Source organism: Lacerta agilis, chromosome 1 (assembly GCF_009819535.1).
Source record: "Lacerta agilis isolate rLacAgi1 chromosome 1, rLacAgi1.pri, whole genome shotgun sequence".
NCBI classification, from domain to species: Eukaryota; Metazoa; Chordata; class Lepidosauria; order Squamata; family Lacertidae; genus Lacerta; species Lacerta agilis.
Window position 1 is genome coordinate 125,071,507 of NC_046312.1, and position 21,885 is coordinate 125,093,391.

At 43.5% G+C, this 21,885-nt stretch overlaps 1 protein-coding gene across 1 annotated transcript in view; it reads left to right on the forward strand.

Moving 5' to 3' along the window:
- Positions 1-21,885, forward strand: part of PARD3B (par-3 family cell polarity regulator beta) — a 560,874-nt gene that overhangs the window by 174,783 nt on the left and 364,206 nt on the right. Inside the window, 1 exon segment of the mRNA XM_033152744.1 lies at positions 12,776-12,961. Within this exon segment, the coding sequence (XP_033008635.1) occupies positions 12,776-12,961 (186 nt within the window).

Consider the following 21,885-nt stretch of genomic DNA (forward strand, 5'->3'; position numbering starts at 1 on the left):
AAGAAGATTCCACCTAAACATTAGGAAGAACTTCCTGACAGTAAGAGCTGTTCGACAGTGGAATTTGCTGCCAAGGAGTGTGGTGGAGTCTCCTTCTTTGGAGGTCTTTAAGCGGAGGCTTGACAGCCATCTGTCAGGAATGCTTTGAAGGTGTTTCCTGCTTGGCAGGGGGTTGGACTGGATGGCCCTTGTGGTCTCTTCCAACTCTGTGATTCTATGAGGTTAAGAACAGTATCAGGTTAAGAATGGACCTCTGGAACGAATTAAGTACGTAACCAGAGGTACCACTGTACGTGGGAAAGAGTGCTACCATTTGGTAACTCAATTATTTCTGAGCTGAACCATCGACATTAACTTGAGGCTAGCATTGCTTTAGCAAGATTTCCTTATCACATGTCAGCGCAACATTTTGCGGGTATCGTCCAAACGGTGAGTTTGTGGCTGGTTGGCGGCGTTTGGAGTTTCGCCGTTTTTAAAAAGAAATCTTACTGGAAGAAATCATAAGGAATAAATACAAACTGCGAAACATCTCATTTTCAAGTATTTCTGTCAGCTAATGGTTATATGGCACCGGGGTATTGCTCTTTAATCTTGCATGATTCTTTCCTGAAAAGAACACTGTGGAGAATGCAAATTCGTAAGCCTTTGAAAATGATCCCTTCTAAGTCCATTGCCTCTTGCTCTCAGATCTGAACGGCACTCTGGGGAATATGTTCCTCTTATCAGTACTGAGCAGCCAGGCAAGGGGGCAGCCAGCACATACTGGAGAGGCCCTGATGGTGTGTGGTGGTCAAGGACATCTGACAGTTAGTGAAAGGTCTCTTGCTATGTTCAATAAATGCTGCTTCCTTCCTGGCTTCAGTGAGAGCTAAAGTATTTTTTGTGTTGTTTTTTTTGTAAGGTTCTTTTTTGGCCACGGAACAATAGGGAAAGCTAAGACAGCCTTTCTGCCAAGGGAGATGTGCATTAGATTATCATAAATCCACAGATAGAAAGTGCAGTGGTCAATGAGTGTCGGCATTCTTAGATTAAATAACAGGGTTTAATTGAAAAGGCGTCTCAGGAGAGAAAGAGAGAGAGACGATTGAGACAAGACGGAGCATATATTAACGTTGGCCGGACAAAGAAGAATTTATGGGATGAGGAACAATCTTAGTTTTGTTTGTTTGTTTGTTTGTTTAATAAAGTGGATCTTAATTTAGGCAGTAGGAAAGGCCAAAAGCGCATTTTACTGGCATTAGACATGCATGGACAGCATCTGTTAAATACTTTTGAGCATGTGAATAGTTTTATCTTATCCCCCCCCCCCCAATGTAGGATTGTAGTTTCAGTACTATTTGGCAGTGTTCGGAGCATGTTATTGTCACTGCATACACATCTGTGTTACAATAAGTATGGGTATATTCTGTGTTGGTACGCCATGCCATAGGTCCCTCACAAGGGGAAAGAGCTGAGGATGAGTAAAATGAACTGGTGATCCAAAGAACATTTTGTTTTCAACTATTAAAAGCTAAATGGCTTGAGATACCTATTAGGCCCATAAATTACCATATAGCATATAGGTAAAGGGTAAAGGGACCCCTGACCATTAGGTCCAGTCGCGGATGACTTTGGGGTTGCGGCACTCGTCTTGCTTTATTGGCCAAGGGAGCCGGTGTACAGCTTCCAGGTCATGTGGCCAGCATGACTAAGCCGCTTCTGCCGAACCAGAGCAGCGCACGGAAACACCGTTTACCTTCCCGCCAGAGCAGTACCTATTTATCTACTTGCACTTGACGTGCTTTCGAACTGCTAGGTGGGCAGGAGCTGGGTCCGAGCAACGGGAGCTCACCCCGTCGCGGGGATTCGAACTGCCGGCCTTCTGATCGGCAAGCCCAAGAGGTTCAGTGGTTTAGACCACAGCGCCACCCGCATCCCGGTTGCTTTAGAGAAATACTACCCTGTTTCTCCTAAAATAAGACATAGCCATAAAATAAGCCATAGCAGGATTTCTATGCATTTGTGAAATATAAGCCGTTCCCCAAAAATAAGCCATACCCCGAAAATAAGCCATAGTGACGCGGCACCTCCCATTAAAACAGCCTGGAGAGGCGTGGCTATGCAGCGTACCGATGCGACGCGGTTAAAATAAGACATCCCCTGAAAATAAGCCATACTGTGTTTTGTTGAGCGAAAAAATATATAAGACGGTGTCTTATTTTAGGAGAAACACGGTACTGCTGTCTTTGTATTCCCGATGAGAGGCCCACCTAGCAGAGATGCGCTCTGGTTTCCGTCACAGTGTCCCGTTGCGCCAGAAGCGGTTTAGTCATGCTGGCCACATGACCCGGAAAACTGTCCGTGGACAAACGCCTGCTCCCTCAGCCCGAAAGCAAGATGAGCGCCACAACCCCACAGTCAGCTTTGACTGGACTTAACCGTCCAGGGGTTCCTTTACCTTTACCTTTATCTTCTCTGAAGCACTAGTAAGAGGGGGAAGGAATCGTAGATCAGTAGATCAGGTTTCTGGCTTATTAGTTTTTTGTTTTCTACTATCCCCCACTTTTTAAAACTTGCAATGCTTTTGAATGTGTTTATTTTCTTTAAAATCTCTTTGATAACATGAATGAGTAAAATCAGCATTGGCACCCAGAGTTCTTAAATTCTTTTACTGTTTGGGTAAATTATTGACACTTTGAGGGATTGCTGCCAAAGGAAGAACGGGGGGGGGGGGATTGTGTTGGCACTTTGTTTCACTGACATGTGTCAAATCCATATCTATTTTAAGGGTATGGATTCAGCGCCGCATTCACGTCCAGTTACTAGGTTTGATATATCCCATGAATTTTCAGTCGTCTCTGATATGTAGGAGAAAAACATTTGACTGCAGCAAGTGTTTAAATTTAGCAAAATTACTATTTTTAGTTGTTTAGGATTCTAGAGTTGCCAAGTAATGCCAGCTGTCATAAAACTGATTGAGAATATATGCATCCTTGAAAACAGATATTGGAGACGTGCTTGCAAATCTTCCTGCCTTGAGACATTTCTTAATGAGATGTCTGGTTAGTGAAGACCCTCATAACTGAATTGCTACATGTAGGCTATCAGCGAACATTCATGGTGTTTCCCAGCATACCTGATTACCGTATTTTTCTGTGTATAAAATGCCCCCATGTATAAGACGACCCCTGTTTTTTAAAACCCGAAATTTAGATTTTTCGGGGGGGGGGGCGCTTCCGCTAATCACTCACCCACTAGCCTTCCACTGCTGATCGCTTTCCACAGCTACTGCCGATCATACACCTCGCCATAATAATAATAATAATAATAATAATAATAATAATAATAATAATAATAATAATGTTTTTATTTATACCCCGCCCTTCCCAGCCAAAAACCGGGCTCAGGGCGGCTAACACTAATTAAAATTCCAGCAAAAACATAACACAGTCAATTTAAAATAACAGATTAAAATACAAATTTAAAATTTCAATATTAAAACTGCAGTCTCATTTTCAAATAACCCACCAATAAAAGAATGAAGCATAAATATCAAACAGAAACCAACCCAAAGGCCAGGTTGAACAGTTCCGTCTTGCAGGCCCTGCGGAAAGATGCCCTAGTTGAGGCCAACCTAGCGTCTTTGTTGCTCAGGACCTCCAAAAGATTATTATTTGAGGACCTTAAGGTCCTACATGGGACATACCAGGAGAGGCGGTCCCTTAGGTACGAGGGTCCTAAGCCGCATAGGGCTTTAAAGGTCAAAACCACCAAATGTCTGCCTGCTCAGCGCCACTAACAGCCCACCTGCCCACTTGCTGCAGCCGCCAATCGTCTTGCCCGCCTCGCCACAGCTCCCAGTCGCCTGCCCAATTGCCGCAGCCACAGCCAATCGCCAGCAGGCCTTGCCTCAGCCACCAATCACCCACCCACTCACTGCTGCCAGTCTCCTGCTTGCTGCTGCCATTAATTGCACACACCCCCTCCTGCATTCACTATCCGTGTATAAGATGACACCCAATTTTTGCCTGATTTTTTAAAAGCAAAAACCACCATCTTATACAAGGAAAAATACGGTCAATTGCATTGCTGCTTTTTAAATAAGAGAAACGTACTTTGCTCTGCATATGACACTTTAGTTTTCCTGTATCATGCCATGGTGTGTGTTAAAATAGTATTTTCCTTTGTCAACTTGGGTTTTTTGTTTTGCTTCCATTGTGACGTAACTAGCTAGCTACAAGCTGCAATCCCCAAATGCAGAGGTAGGCTTCCGAAGTGTAGCTGGAAATAAATAAAATACGGTAAATGGAGAAAGAAGAGTGCTGGGACCATAAGAGCTGGACTGGAGGAGAACAGCTGGGGTGGGAAATGCAATACTGAAGGCAGGACCTGCTTCTCGAGTGCTGTATTTGTACCAGTAACTAATGTGGGATTTACTGTAGTACGTACTCCTGCATTGTGTGCGATTCAAGCATGCCCTGCAGTAATCTCCTCCCAGGAGTCTGTTAAAATATCACTTGATATTCCTGCAGAAGCTTAGAATCAAAAGCTAGATTCGTGTTTGAAAGCACACTGCAGTAATTCAGCAAGTAGATAGCGCCTGGCCTAGTGGCAGGGGACTATCTGGGTAACCGTCCAGGATCTCCTTTCTGACCGTATCACACAGCAGTTCTGCTGTAGCCTCACTGGTATGCAGGGAGAACAAGCAAGTTGCAAGAGAGAGAAGCAGGTGATCGTGCAGATGATTCAGGGTCATTCCCTGCCCTGCTCTCAGAAACCAGGGGTGATGTGGGAATCTTGCCCTTTCAGCTAGTGGGAGGAGCTGGCAGGCTTTCTCCTCCCAGTATCCGAGACAGGGCTTGCCCTGGCTTCTTCGGAGCTAGTGGAGCAATGCATTATACTGCTGCTTAACACAATGCCATCCCTTTCTGGGTATTACGACTGACGGCCGTGAATGATAAGGCTGACAGAGAGGTGGGGTATAAATTATACAAACATGATTTTCAACATAGCCACAATGGCTGTGTTCTACCTCCACACCTTGGGAGGGCGCTGTGGCCACTGTGAAAACAGGATGCTGGACTAGATGGGACCTTAATCCGCAGGGCTCTTCGTGTGTGTGTGTGTGTGTGTGTGTGTATAAACCATCGGAGCTTGGGAGGGGGTGAAGATGAGGGATGACGAAGGCTTCCCATTGAGTAGTACAGAAGAGCATAATAAGAGCCTGCTGGATCAGGCCAATGGCCCATGTATTCCAATATCCTGTTCTCACCATGGCCAGCCAGATGCCTGTGGGAAGAGCCCTCTCCCCTCCTATGGTTTCCAGCAACCAGTGTGGTGTAGTGGTTAAGAGCGGTAGTCTCGTAATCTGGTGAACCGGGTTCGCGTCTCCGCTCCTCCACATGCAGCTGCTGGGTGACCTTGGGCTAGTCACACTTCTCTGAAGTCTCTCAGCCTCATTCACCTCACGGAGTGTTTGTTGTGGGGGAGGAAGGGAAAGGAGAATGTTAGCCGCTTTGAGACTCCTTCGGGTAGTGAAAAGCGGGATATCAAATCCAAACTCTTCTTCTTCTTCTTCTTCTTCTTCTTCTTCTTCTTCTTCGGCAGATCATTGCTATCATAGCAAGTAGCCATTGCTAGCCCTCTCCATGGAAGCTAGTTCCATAGTTTATGCGCTGAGCGAAGAAGGACTTTTGTTTCACCTGTCCCGAATCTTCCAACCGTCAGCTTAACTGAATGTTCACAAGTTCTAGGGTTAAGTGAGGGACGGAAACTCTTCTCTATCCAATTTCTCTAACCTGGATCCCGTTTTAAAAATTGGAGTTCGTCTGCTTTCCAGACCTCAGGTACGGAAGCTTGATCTGAGGGGCAAGTTCCATATTTTTGTTAGATCTGTATGTTCACGTTTGAGCTCTTTGAGAAGCCTGTTGGATGCCACCCAGAACTGGTGATGGGTCAGTTTTTATTTTGTCTGTTAGGCCTAGAACTGGTGTGACGACAGATGCAAAGAATTCATTCAGCTTCTTCCACACTTCGTAGCTTATTACTGCATAGCAAGCAGTATAACAATTTTTCACAGTGCCTTTCTTGTCACCTAATGGCCGGAGCAAACACAGAAGCAGCTGCTTCATTGTTGAGATTTTACTAATGTGTTACTATTCATCAAGCTACAGCAGACGAAGCCTGTTTTTTTCATTACTGTGAAGGTAATGAAACTAATCTCACTGCTAAGAATGTATAACTGTGTTATGTTCCACGGATAAGAAAACCTGATGTGAACAGAATGAGACCAGAATGGATTGTTCCTAAACTAGCTGGTGTACATTTTTTTTTAACTTAACAGTAATTTAGATAGGATTGTCATTCATTATACCAGGGGTCAGCAATTTTTTTCCAGCAGGGGTTGGTCCACTGTCCCTCAGACCTTGTGGGTGGCCAGACTATATTTTGGGAAAAAAAAGAAAGAAAAAGGAACGAATTCCTATGCCCCACAAATAACCCAGAGATGCATTTTATTTTATTTTATTTCAAAAGTTTTATTGATTTTTAAAAACCGCAAACAAACAACACATACAACAAGAAACGTTACAACAAAATACACAACAAAAAAGGTTAATAAAAAGAAATTAGTTAAATCTAACCAACCCTATTTTGTAACATTGTATAAAGACTTCCTCACGCCCTCTCCGTCTGCTTTCCTTGTAAATCATCTTTAGTAATTTCTTTACCTTTTTTAAATCTAATGTTAGTATAAAAAACAACTTTCTCTTAAGTTTTAACACCTTAACATTACTTCATCTATAACTACTTCTTATCTAACTTCCATATCTGTTGCCTATCTATTTCTTCCTGATTGGTTTAAATAGAAATCTTAGCATAATTCTTTAAATATACTTTAAATTTCTTCCAATCTTTCTCCACCGTGTCGTCCCTCTGGTCTCGGAGTTCCAGAGATGCATTTTAAATAAAAATACACTGATTCCCGGACCATCCGTGGGCCAGATTTGGAAGGCGATTGGGCCGGATCCAGCCCCCGTGCCTTAGTTTGCCCACCCATGCATTATACCTTACAGAGGCAGACCTCTAAGGGCTGTTCAGTTTAAAAAGAGAGCAGGGACTTTGGAGAGCAGACCAAGCATAAACATAGGTCACCTAACCACAGCCTTCATTGTGGTGAGGTGTATTGTATTTCTGTTTAAATTATGGTCATTCTTTCCAAATAATCCACCTATACATAAAAATTAGGACATGCAAATGTTATGCAAATGTGGCCGCCTGCTTTTATTTGGCGATACAGTTCTTCTCTTGGCATTGTGAAAGTGTCCCCCCTAAATTTCAGAGCTTTGTGCAAACCGCTTATTTGCTTTCCAGAGAGCTCCAGTGTGGTAAATAGCTGCGAAATATTATGGATTCCAAACTGGATGTAAGCGGAGAGCTGGAGGAAACCTAATACTTGAAAATGATTTAGTATATTTATATCTGTCGTCTCGCTTCAACACATTTTAACAACTCTATTTTGGTACTGATAGCATGCCCACACAGTCTGACGATAACCCAGCAGATTGGTGCAAAGAGCTAATGCATGGTACTCACTCCCTTTTAATAAACTAATAAATCTTAGGAAAAACGTGAAACACTTGAGCACCTAAATTTGTGTGTCATGTTGTTTTTGGCGCTGTGTTTATTTTGGTAATCCAGTCACTTAGCTCTGTATTTATTTAGGAGTACAGTTAGAATTAGAACAGTTTGTTCCCAAAATCCTCTAAATTGTCATCATCATCATTATTATTTTTTAAAAAAGAATACTTCTCTGCTGTATTGTTGCTTTTTAGATTCTGCTACACTGAGATTTATTGTGATCAAAGGTTTGGCGTGTTCAGACTTAAGTATTTATTAAAATACCCATAATAAAATTGTTGCAGATGGAAATGGAGAACATTCCGGTGATAGATATGAACAGGTGTGCAGAATATTTGTTGTTACACAAGCACGTTATATAAATTGAGATAATTGCCGTGCTCCAATTAATTCTGTTGCTCCATTGGAAGTGGGAAGTAAAGTTAGCAATTTGGTACAAAAAAAATAACTTGGCAAAAAGGCAAGTAAACACACAGGTGCACTTGTCTGTATGAAGATGTACGTGTGGTGCTTCAACAGATGGGTACAGCTATGTGCAAAAGTTTCCCAAGGAGCTTATATTGTATTGCTTATATGTTAATGGGAGAGATGGACTTTGAGGTCAGTAGGATCCCTGGCATGGTGGTGCAATAGCTTAATTATTCAATAAAACCTATTTCCCCAAATTCGTATAACACAGCATTTTATTCATATTCTTCACATGGGAAAACTGGAAATATGTAATACAGTGGTACCTCAATCTACGAACTTAATTCGTTCCGGAAGTCCGTTCTTAAACCAAAGCAATTCTTAAACTGAGGCGCGCTTTCCCTACTGAGGTCTCCCACCACTGGTGCCCTTCCACCGTTTGGCTTCCATGCGTCTTCCGAGGCAGAGTTCACTAGCCGGAACGCCTACTTCCAGTTTTGTGGAGTTCGTTGCCCAAATAGCTCATTAACAGGACTGTTCGTAGACCGAGGTACCACTGTAGTCTGAGAAAAATATCTGCTTAAGATGGGGGTGTGGCATAAATCAAAAGGCATTGTCCCTTTAAGAATCTACATTTTTCCAGCAAGGGGGTGGAGCCTAGAAGGATTGGACTTGCCACACACAGGCTCATCAGTTTCACTCCAGCATCTCTTGGGCATTGTATTCACGGGGAGCTGTCCGTAGTGCTGAAGTCACTGCCCTGCTGTGTTGCTTTGCCTGCCTTGCTTGTCTCCAGTTGCTCAATGGAGGTTGGTCCATTAGGCCCCCACCAACTTCAGTCTCCCTGTAGCCAAGACTGCCTACTTTCTTATTTACAGCTAGTCCAGTGGGTCACTCTGTATGACAGTTTCATCCTCCTTCTGCTCAGTGTTGCCCTTGTACAACTCCGCATGGAACAAAGTGAGTTAGTTGGCTCTCCAGTGTGGTGTAGTGGTTACGAGTGGTAGACTCGTAATCTGGGGAACCGAGTTCGCGTCTCCGCTCCTTCACATGCAGTTGCTGGGTGACCTTGGGCTAGTCACACTTCTCTGAAGTCTCTCAGCCCCACTCACCTCACAGAGTGTTTGTTGTGGGGGAGGAAGGGAAAGGAGAATGTTAGCCACTTTGAGGCTCCTTTGGGTAGTGAAAAGCGGGATATCAAATCCAAACTCTTCTTCTTCTTCTTCTCCTCCCTGTCTTCGGCTCTAGCGCCAACTGCTCTTGGTCTCCCTGCCTTCTTCCCGACCAGTCCCGAGGGACTCTGCAGCCCTCTCCAATGTGGAGACAAGCAGATCAGAACAGCTTCAATGTTTCTTGAAATATGTGTGTATATAGAGTTGAATTACCTCGGCTCCATGATGGCCTTCCCACCATATCTCTCTGCTTTTTGTTGAATCAACAAGAAAAGAAAGATTGGAAGCTTTTCATAGTATGATCCCTTACAACGCCCTCACACTTCTCCATGTATCCCAGCCTTATCTGGTGCTGTTTCAATATCTTATCTGTTTAGCTCATGTGTGTTTTCAGCTGCATTTATTTTATTACGTTGTGCTTTTATTAACGTATTAATTTTGAACACTGCCTCGAAGCTGTTGTGTTTGTGTGTTTGGGGTGGGGTGGGTGCAGTATTTATAAATCCACTAGATAGATATATCTGTGTTATGATCTCCTGGCCAGAATCTAAAGATACCAAGGGTGCTTGGAGGTAGTGCTGTGGTCTAAACCACCGAGCCTCTTGGGCTTGACGATCATAAGGTTGGCAGTTTAAATCTGCGCATCAGTGCCAGAGGTTTGCAAAGTTCAATCTGCCTTATGGTAACACCAGCTGTTCAGGTGCATGTTCAGTTCTACATAATACACATCAGGGACATGAGTGGCACTGTGGTCTAAACCACTGAGCCTCTTGGGTTTGCTGATCAGAAGGTCAACGATTTGAATCCCCGTGACGGGTTGAGCTCCCGTTGCTCTGTCCCAGCTCCTGCCAACCTAGCGGTTCAAAAGCATACCAGCGCGAGTAGACAAATAGGTACTGCTGTGGCAGGAAGGTAAATGGTGTTTCCGTGTGCTCTGGTTTCCATCACGGTGTCCCCATTGCACCAGAAGCGGTTTAGCCATGCTGGCCACGTGACCTGGAAAGCTGTCTGCGTACAAACGGTGGCCCCCTTGGCTTGAAGCGAGATGAGTGCCATACCCCATAGTCAATTTTGACAGGACTTAACCGTCCAGGGGTCCTTCACCTTTAATTAAGTAGCATGCCACATGCCTGCCATAGTTGAGTGGAAAGGACTTTGTGATATTGAGTGTCATGTATTCCGCTTTTCAAAGGGAAAAAGCCTTAGTGGCTTTGTGTAAGATGTGAAAGAAGCAATTTGCATCCCAGTCCTGGTCTTGAGACATGTTATAAATAAATTGGATAGAGTCGGGAGAGTTGGAAGATGTGGCTGCTGGGTGGCTAAAAAAAGAGTGAATTGGAAAGAAAGTCGAGGGAAGGATAGTTTGTTATGAAGAAAGAAGAGAGAGAGAGAGAGAGGGAGATTAAATCCTCAACTATCCCAAGCAGATTTTGAGGGCGCACAGAAGGCTAAAGTGCGAAGGAGAGGAAGGTGTAAGTGCTCTGCGCAAACCTAGGCAGTGCTAGACACAGCCCACATACAGAATATTTATAAAGTCTAATAAAAATGCACCCAGTTCTGTCAACTTCAGAACAGTAAAATATCCAAAGGTGGTTTTATAGCTGGGAAGAATGATGAGCAGTTGGCTCTGATCTAACCACAGTGCTTGTGTGTTTTCTTATTTGCTTTTCAACATTTTATACAGATTTCCATTTGGCCTCACGTTTTTATTCGTACAAAACTACTTGTAACTGCAGTGATCTAGTGCTGAGTTAGTGTTTCAAAATCATAATGTCAGAAACCCAAAAATATTTCCTTTAGTAGGCCTATATTATTATTATTATTATTATTATTATTTCTTAAAAGTGGGAGCTTTTATGATTCAGTGATTGCAAAGTAACATTCATTTTCCAATAGTACTAGTTGGGCAGTTCTATTCTCAAGGACTCAGCCTTGCACATGAGCATCTTTTATTTTTATATAAAAATATATATCAGAAAAGTTAACAAAGAACAAGGGAAATGGATAGCTAGATCAGACAAAAAATTATTAATGTCAACATCAGGCCACTTTTATGTTTTCCAATTAAATGAAGTGCATTAACTTTGTCATATGATTAAATATATTAAATATTTGCTCTTGATACTTATTGGAATTGAGGTTCAGTAGACCTTGCATATCTCCCCCGTTCCCCCATATGGAGGCTTCCAGATTAAAAGTGTATTATTTGTTTTAGTTTTCCACAGGACTAAAAATAGTAGGTTTTAATTGCATTGTGGGGGCACCTGATCAAGGGTTTTAGGGGAGGAAGCTACTTTATTTCATAGTTCATCAATTTCAATGGTGGTCCACGTAAGAGATTTTAGGGAAGTGTCCTGATTGGCACTCTTGACTAGGACCAAGTCAACGATTACAAGTGCTCATGTTTTAATGAAGAACATGTTGTTCTATTGGTTATTTTGTTTCAAATAGAGGTGAACGTGTTTGCCCATTTAGCGTGAGGACAGGAACTGCTGTGCTAACCTCTGAACTCCCCTTGTGGCAGCATCACATAGGCTAAACTGTTTCATTTTATTACATTGCATTAGTTGCCAGTCGATTTCAAGGTCCTCACATTGGCGTTAAGACCACCAGGGCTTCCAGTCAGATGCAGAAACCTGCTTTATAACTTTGCAACTTTCACCTGAGCAGAGTGGTACAGGAATGACAGGAAGCGGTGGGTTGGAAAAGTCATGTTGTGATGTCATGCTGCTTTCATCTTCCTGATTATCTGGGCTCAATGAGTGAGTCTGAATATGAAGAAACTGAAAGAGCAGCAGTAAAAAACCAAACCAAACCATGGAAGAAGCAGTGCTGTGAATAACATTGGAGTAGAAATGGGATGCGGGTGGCGCTGTGGTCTAAACCACTGAGCCTCTTGGGCTTGCCGATCAGACGTTTGGCGGTTCTAATCCCTACAACGGGGTGAGCTCCCATTGCTCGGTCCCTGCTCCTGCCCACCTAGCAGTTCAAAAGCACGTCAAAGTGCAAGTAGATAAATAGGGACCACTCCAGCGGGAAGGTAAATAGCGTTTCCATGCGCTACTCTGTTTTGCCAGAAGCGGCTTAGTCATGCTGGCCACATGACCCAGAAGCTGTACGCCGGCTCCCTCGGCCTATAAACTCTGAGCACTGCAACCTCAGAGTCGTCCTCAACTGGACCTAATGGTCAGGGGTCCCTTTACCTTTACCTTTACCTTTTTAGGTGTGATGAAAAACTGGGTGCTCCTTTGGGGGCTGGATTAGGGGATAGCTTGGCTTCACACCCACCCATACTTCTCTGTATATCACCTTTGCTTATAGAAACTTGGAGAATTTTAATTATATTTAAATTGTAATATAAATAATTTCTGGTCCAATGGGGGGGGGCATTTCTTTCATGATGATTTCCAATTGACCATGTTTAAAAAAAGAGAGAATCAAGTAATACACCTCCTTTCCCTCGTTGTATGCCTCTCAAATTGTTGACTTGCGAAATGCAGATCAGGGCACCTGAGAAGTAGGCATTTATTTAACTCCTGTCTTGTTTATGCAGATGTTCTGCTTCTTTGTCTTAACAGAAAGGAGAACCCTACTGCAGCGTTCTTTCGCTTGACACCACAGAGCAATTGACCTTTGAGATCCCTCTCAATGACTCGGGTTCGGCCGGACTTGGTGTGAGCTTAAAGGGCAACAAATCTCGAGAGACTGGGGCTGACCTTGGGATTTTCATCAAATCCATCATCCACGGAGGTGCTGCTTACAAGGTATGGGGGGAAAAATCGGTTATTTTATTTCATTTTAACCAATACTCTTGAATGTAAATATGAGAACCAGTTGCCGGGTTTGTGTACACAAGAACAGTGTGTGTACTTAACATAAGAATCTAGGTGCTGGGTCAATCGAAAGGTCCATACTCTGCCCCATCATCTGTCTGACCAACAAGAAGCCACCAGAGCTTGATGATGATTGTGGATTTTTCTATAGCTTCCCTCTAACAAGGAGTTCTGTAGCGTGGCTTACTCAGGTGAGGCTGGATGGCTGATACAACTCAGCCATACTAGGAATTGCTGCAGGAGAACCATTAAGTGTGCATATGGCTCTCTGTCTCCTTCCTTTCATTCACATGAAGCTTCTTCTTTCGCTTTCCTGACTTGGCAGCAACTGCAAATACCCCCTGACTTGAGAACACCAGGCTCCTCTCAACTATTTGCTGCACATTCTTTCCAGTACATGTATCAAGAGTTGCTTGTTCTTAACACCTAGTAGGTTGAAAATTAAGTCTCCTGTTTTTTGCTTTTGGAAGCCTACACTCCCTGCAAGGGAAGCACTTTTTGCCTCCTCTACTCTTACCAAAGGGACATGGGTGGCGCTGTGGGTTAAACCACAGAGCCTAGGGCTTGCTGATCAGAAGGTTGGCGGTTCAAATCCCCGTGACGGGGTGAGCTCCCGTTGCTCGGTCCCAGCTCCTGCCAACCTAGCACGTCAAAGTGCAAGTAGATAAATAGGTACCGCTCTGGCGGGAAGGTAAACAGTGTTTCCGTGTGCTGCTCTGGTTCGCCAGAAACGGCTTAGTCATGCTGGCCACATGACCCGGAAGCTGTATGCTGGCTCCCTCGGTCAGTAACGCGAGATGAGCGCCGCAACCCCAGAGTCGTCTTCAACTGGACCTAATGGTCAGGGGTCCCTTAACCTTTTACTCATATCAAATTGTCCAAATTCTTACGAAACAATGGTGTATAAAGGTAAGATAAGTGGGATAAAATAAGTGGTTTCTTTAAAAATTAAACCCATTGAGTTGGAGGAAGCTAACCAGACTTCAGTGATAATAGATTTGGCAAAAGAGACAATACTAGATTATTCAGCCCTGTCATCTTTTAAGAATGTGATGAATCAGAATGCTTTGCAGTGACATCATAAGAGTCCCAAAATGGAAATATTTTAATTGACCTGTAAATGAGTAAGGAAGAAAACTCCCAAAAAATTATTTTTAGGTTGTGTGGCAACAACTAATTTGTCCAAGAATATTCAGAATCTTTACATAGAATTCTACAAAATTTCGGTTTCTGCCGCGGAAGCTTCTCAGACATCTGTTCAGAACGCATTTGCAAAGGAAGCTGGCTTACGCTGAGTCAAACCCATTGGCCCATCGAGTTCAATACTGTGCACATTGACCGGCAGGCATCTCCCAAAATTAGAATGTGAATGGTACCTCTTCCTCTCTGGAAACACACTTGTGCGCACACATGGCTGTCCCATGACCCCAACCATCCTGCAAGTTCTTTCAGTGCCAGGGATAGAACCTGGGACCTCTTTTGCATATATATTTTCATAGTCAACCACCAAGCTATGGCCTGCCTACTTACTATATCAGAGGCGAGCCAGCAGTAAATCACACCGTGAAAGCTGGTGTTAACTCTTTATGAGCAGAAATGCAATCCATGCAAGCGTGTCAGGCCTAATGCGTGTCAGGCGTGTCAGGTTGGAGGATGGATGTGGCTAACAGATTGAGGTTGAATCCTGACAAGACAGAAGTACTGTTTTGGGGGGACAGGCGGGTGGGCAGGGGTGGGGGATTCTCTGGTCCTGAATGGGGTCACTGTGCCCCTGAAGGTGTGCAGCCTGGGAGTCATTTTGGACTCACAGCTGAACATGGAGATGCAGGTCAATTCTATGTCCATGGCAGCTGTCTACGAGCTCCATCTGGTACACAGGCTGAGACCCTCCCTGCCCATGGACTGTTTCGCCAGAGCGGTGCATGCTCCAGTTTTCTCCCGCTTGGACAAGTAATACAAGACTCTAGGAAGAGGGGTGGGGGTGGGGCGATTGTACAGTGGTATCTTGGGTTAAGTACGCTTCAGGTTAAGTATGCTTCAGGTTAAGAACTCCGCTTAAGAACAGAAATCGCGCACCAGTGGTGCAGCAGCAGCAGGAGGTCCCATTAGGTAAAGTGGTGCTTCAGGTTAAGTATGCTTCAGGTTAAGAACGGACCTCCAGAACGAATTAAGTACTTAACCCGAGGTATCACTGTACCTCTTTTTAATCGAAACAAAATAGAAAATTCTTTCCAGTAACACCTTAGAGACCAACTGAGTTTGTTCTTGGTATGAGCTTTCGTGTGCATGCACACTTCTTTTTAATGCATATTTTACAGATCCTTTCCCCCTTACCTTATGATAATAGATTTCCTCTGTTTTCTTAATACTGGGTGAAATTATTGCAAGTTTCTGAATCTTATACCTTCTCTCTCATTGCATCTTTGAAAAAGTGGTTGTAGATATAATCGTTTAAAAGGAATGGCATATGTTGTTATTTTTTATTTCTACAAAACTTACCTTCAGAGAGTGAAAGTACCTTAGAAAATCAGTTATTGAAAATACTCACATTTTTTAGAGTGACTTCCTTGAATTTTCATGTTTTCATTAAGGGATTCAAACTCTGTTTTATGCGGCAAACTGCTAAGCCACGAAGGTGCCTCCATAACATTCTGCCATTTAACATTTTTTTTTGTGCTGCTTTACATAGTCCCCAGGGGCAACACAGGTGGGCCCATAAACCAGCACAAAAGCAACGAAGAGACACAATTCTTGATTGTAGAAATAAATTCACCAAGCCTACGAATTGAAATGAAGTATATTCCGTTTATGTGAGAAATTAAAAACTACTTCCACATGTTTTTATTGAATAATTAAAATAGTATTATGGACAAAAATGTGTTACTTGGCAGGAGTTATATCAGTTGCATAAAACTTAATTATTTCTGAGCTAAACAGATCAATAAAAGAAAGTGCTTCTGGGTTTTTCCACCATGTTGCAACACAATTAGTATTCTACACTATTGTTTTGATTTGTAAGATTTGAATAGATGTAAACACCCAAAAATAAACAAACCCTTTCTAATTATTTAATAGTATATTGACTTTCCTAAATAGACATTATTTTTTAAATTCAGTTCCTAAAGACACCCCCCCCTCCGAAAGAAACACTTTTTCATCAAATTATGTAAATTAGAAGGGGAAGAAATGGAGGCAGTGAGAGATTTCACTTTCTTGGGTTCCATGATCACTGCAGATGGTGACAGCAGTCACGGAATTAGAAGACGCCTGCTTCTTGGGAGAAAAGCAATGACAAACTTAGACAGCATCTTAAAAAGCAAAGACATCACCTTGCCGACAAAGGTCCGTATAGTTAAAGCTATGGTTTTCCCAGTAGTAATGTACGGAAGTGAGAGCTGGACCATCAAGAAGGCTGATCGCCGAAGAATTGATGCTTTTGAATTATGGTGCTGGAGGAGACTCTTGAGAGTCCCATGGACTGCAAGAAGATCAAACCTATCCATTCTCAAAGAAATCAGCCCTGAGTGCTCACTAGAAGGACAGATCCTGAAGTTGAGGCTCCAGTACTTTGGCCACCTCATGAGAAGAGAAGAATCCCTAGAAAAGACCCTGATGCTGGGAAAGATGGAGGGCACAAGGAGAAGGGGACGACAGAGGATGAGATGGTTGGACAGTGTTCTCGAAGCGACTGGCATGAGTTTGGCCAAACTGCGGGAGGCAGTGGAGGATAGGCGTGCCTGGCGTGCTCTGGTCCATGGGGTCACGAAGAGTCGGACACGACTGAACGACTGAACAACAACAACATATCCTGGCGCTCCTCTAAATAGGACAGTTTGCTGTATGGCTGATATATGCGTTATTGAAAATATATTAATCAAGTAATTGGCATGCATGGTGAATATGCAACACACAGTTGCCTTAATTCCCTTAAAGGGAAAAAGCCGTTCAGTTCATTTCTATGAGAAAATGGGGCTTTTTTTAAACAACTGGACTTCAGTTCTTACTGTTGGCGTTATTTCCTTCGAAGCAAAAGTTTAATTTGAAATCTAGACCGTGTGGTTGTGAGTTAAGCCTTGTGGGTGCATATATTTGGATCTCTGAGCTTACAACCCAAGTGTGGCTTTGTAGATTAAGAGTGGCACCTGCATTGGAGAAACCTGTGCCCTAGTTCCTTCTCAGCCATGAAACTCAATGAGTGTCTCTTGCCATGTAGCTTTGTGTGAATTAGAGGCAGGGATCTGGGGAAGAACAATGAAGTTATGTCTTCATATACAGCAAACTACTTTATTTTCTTTAAAAATAAAACACACGAATTCATAGAATTGTTGAGTTGGAAGGGAACTGAGCTTCATCTGAGAGCCAGTGTGGTGTAGTGGTTAAGAGCGGTGGACTCGTAATCTGGTGAACCGGGTTCGCTTCCCCGCTCCTCCACATGCAGCTGCTGGGTGACCTTGGGCTAGTCACACTTTGAAGTCTCTCAGCCCCACTCACCTCACAGAGTGTTTGTTGTGGGGGAGGAAGGGAAAGTAGAATGGGAGCCGCTTTGAGACTCCTTCGGGTAGTGAAAAGCGGGGTATCAAATCCAAACTTCTTCTTCTTCTTCTTCTTCTTCTTCTTCTTCTTCGACTTCGGGAGAGGGTTTTCACCCGCAGACTATCTGACCAAACTACAAATACCCAAGTATAGACATGCCTTCACTTTGGTCAGATTCAACGTGTTGCCCTCTGCCCTGTTGCTAGGTAGGTATGAAGGCAAGCCGTATGAGTCACGTGTTTGCCCATGTGGCTCCTTGGAGGTGGAAACAAACCTGCATACACTGCTGCATTGCAGTTTCTACGAGGATCTACGACAGACTTTTATTACCCCAGTTCTTCACAAGTTTAAAAATGAATCAGAATCCCAACGCTTGAGAGCCCTAGTAGAAGACAGGGTCTCCGAGACTACGATTAATGTTGCCAAATTCTGCGTTTCTGCTATTAGACGCAGGAAATATGAGCTATCCATTGACAATGTGCAGGCAAAGGCAAATGTTTCATTTTATTTAAGATCTTAATTTCGAAATGCTGTTTTTTCGTGTGTTTGTCTTGTGTGTGCTACGTTGATCAGCTGAAGAGGACGATTTGGTCTGTGACCGTTTAATAAAATTTGATTTGATTTGATCTTCTTCTTCATCTAGTCCAGGGATGTCCAACTGGTCGGCCGCAATTGACAGGTCAATCCCCAGATGCTAGTAGCCAATCGCGTTCAATTTCCTTTGTGGGGAGGGAGAACATCTGCCCTCGCCCCCTTGCTCCATCCTTCATTCGCGCACGATTGCAAAAACGGAAGATGGAGCTATCGCTGCATGGTTTCTTGTTTGCTGAGCCTGGCCCCCTATATAAAGCTCAACAATTTTGAGCTAGCCCCCTAAAAAAAAGGTCAACAACTTTGGGCTCTCCTCTCCCCCCCTACCCCATGGGTAGATCACTGCCAGTTTTTTATTCTGGGAGTAGATTGCAGTCTCTTGGGACTTGGATGTCCCTGATCTAGTCCAACCCTTTGCAACACAGGAATCTCAACTCAAGCATACACGACAGATAGCCAATTAACCTATGCTTTAAAACAGGGATCAGCAACCTTTTTCAGCCATGGGGCAGTCCACTGTCCCTCAGACCATGTGATGGGCCGGACTATATTTTTTTGGGGGGGAAATGAACAAATTCCTTTGCCCCACAAATAACCCAGAGATGCATTTTAAATAAAAGCACACATTCTACTCATGTAAAAACACGCTGATTCCTGGACCACCCGTGGGCCGGATTGAGAAGGCGATTGGGCCGCATCCGGCCCCCGGGCCTTAGGTTGCCTACCCCTGCTTTAAAACCTCCAAGGATGTAGAGTCCACCACTTCTCATGGGAGTCTACTCCACTGTTAACAGCTCAAATTCTTAGAAAGTTATTCCTGGTGTTTAGTCAGAATCTCTCTTTTTTTGTAACTTGAATACATTGGTTCAGGCCCTAGCTTCCAGAGCAGGAGAAAACAAGCTTGCTTCGTCTTCCACCTGACAGCCCTTTGGATACTGGAATATGGCTATCGTATCTCCTTACAGTCTCCTCTTTCCCTCTCTAACTCCTTCAGCTGTTCCTCATAAGTCTCGATTCCCAGACCCTTGATCATCTTGGTCACTGTTCTCTGTACACGTTCCAGCTTGTCAATATCCTTCTTACAAATATGAAAGATCACGTACAGATCGGTACAATAAAAAAACATCACAGCACCAGCCCTTTCCTTAAAAGTAAGCCGCCCTAATAGAGAAGGAAGTCCCAAAGCTGCTGATTCTGTAGGTTCGCTCTATCTGTGCTGAAAAACAGGAGGAATAAAATTGCAAGAAAATAGAATAACAATCATAGAAAACTTGAATGGATGGCGTAAAATATATGCCATAATGGAATAAAAGGTTCTTATTTCTACCAAACTTACCAAATATTCATGAATGTTGCCAGATAAACTCCCATTTAGTCAGAATGTGCCAACCATGAGATTATTTGGTCATATAAATCACAAACGGATTGGAGAGTTCCACATGCTACCCTTGTATACACCAGGGGTCAGCAAACTTTTTCAGCAGGGGGCCGGTCCACCGTCTCTCAGGCCTTGGGGGGGCCGGATTATATTTTTTTGGGGGGAAATGATGCAAGAACACCACGAGTGGCTGCTTACCTGTGTCTTGCGAGTGGCAGGGGCTGGCGGCGGTGGGGAGGGGGGACAATGAGCGGCGCGCCAAAGGGCTCCAGAGAGGGGCTGCTTAAAATGGTGGCTGCTTAAAATGGCGGCTGCTTGAGCGCTACCGTGGGCACCAACAAACCCCAGCCCCCTTCCTTCTCTAGGCAGGGTGGGGATAAGCCAGAGGGAGGGAGGGAGGAGGCACCGACACCGCCATGTGAGGGAGAGGAAAGGAGAGGGAAAGAACGCACACACTGGCAATCCACGCGGCGATTCCTGGACCATCCATGGGCCGGATCCAGAAGGCAATTGGGCCTGATCCAGCCCGCGTACCTTAGTTTGCCGGCCCATGGTATACACTTTTTAAGAGAGGTTTCTTTTGCCTCCCTTTTAGCGTATAGTTGGCAATATTGAAAGGACAGGATTCATTCTGAGATGGAGATAATTTTTTAAAGAACACAAACAAAGCTTTAGTGATTATTGGAGGAGCCCTGTTTTTACATTAGATAATTGTGCCTTCATTTCAATTGTTTAGTTGCATTATACCTCTTCCCCTCTGCCTGCCCATACAATGCAATAAGATTCTTGGGCTTGAGTGCATTTATTTATTCCAATTGATTTTTGTAGGCAGTGTATGAATTGGAAGAGGTCACATTTATCTATGAGTTCTGATCTACCCCGACCTTCAATCCATTAAAAAAACAAAACACCCCAGCCACCTCCAGTGTGGACGCTATTGACTACCATGCTGAATGTGGTAGGGCAAGGACAGAGAAGATACACGCAAACCGATGCTTCAATGCAGTTTTAATACAGTCGGCTCACAACATGCGCACATTTCTTTTTTAAAAAAATGAGAATTTATTGGATTTTAGCCGTAAAAACATACAAAATACAAAAACTACATATACAACAAAAAACAATACAAAAATAGAAAAAGAAAAACACTTATCCATCCTTATCCTCTTTATAATCATTGTTCTGGGACTTCCTCACGTCCTCTCTTCTGCGTTCAATTCTAATCTTCTTTGGTAACTTTGTAACATTGTAAAATCTTCTATCTCACAACTAATCTTAATCTCACCAATCCTAATAATCATATACTTAAAATCTTATGTCTAACTAATAAACATTACACATCTCCAACTTATATCCTCTCTTAACTTAACTTCTAAATACTGTAGCCTAAATCTCTTCTGATTCCAATTTCAGATATTAATTAATCACCTTCTATCAATTAATTAAATGCTTCTTGCCATACTCATACACCGTTTTTCCCTTCCGGTTTCGGAGTTCCGTGGTTATCCATTTTTTATCCCCTTTACACAATCTTCCTACCCCATGCCTTTCCTAACCATCCTCTCCCTCCCCCCTTCCCTTCCCAAACCCCCCAGATTTCCCCCCCAGAGTTCAATCTTTCCAAGTCTTTCATCTTCCCATGTCGTTTCCATCAACATGCGCACATTTCAACATTGGCCAAGCCATTTCAAGTTTACTCGGAGAAAAACAGCGCAGAAAGAGCTTTCGAGCTCTCAGACTTGTTTACTGGGCTCTGGAAGGCTCTCACTAGATGCCAGGTGGCCTCGTGAGATCTCAGAAGAGCCTTGCAGAGCCCACTAAGCAAGTCGGAGAGCTGGTTTTGGCTATACACGATTTTGGCTTTCCATACTATCTCCAGAAGGTAACTCATGCAGAAGTTGCAAGCCAACTTCACTTCTTCCCTGGTTCTCTATTGTGCAAGAAGCCCCTAGAAACTATCACAGCATGTATTTTTTTGTGGGGGGGGGAGCTGATGCCCTTGGGGAGAAAAAGGCAATAAAAGTAAAAATTCTATTCATCTTTTTAAAAATAGTTCAGGGTGAACTTTTTGTGGGAGAGTTCTACCTTGCACAGCACCAGTTTTTGCTATAAAATTTTTAATTAGGTACATTGAATTGAATTGATGCTTTTGAATTATGGTGCTGGAGGAGACTCTTGAGAGTCCCATGGACTGCGAGAAGATCAAACCTATCCATTCTGAAGGAAATCAGCCCTGAGTGCTCACTGGAAGGACAGATCCTGAAGCTGAGGATCCAATACTCTGGCCACTTCAGGAGAAGAGAAGACTCCCTGGAAAAGACCCTGATGTTGGGAAAGATGGAGGGCACAAGGA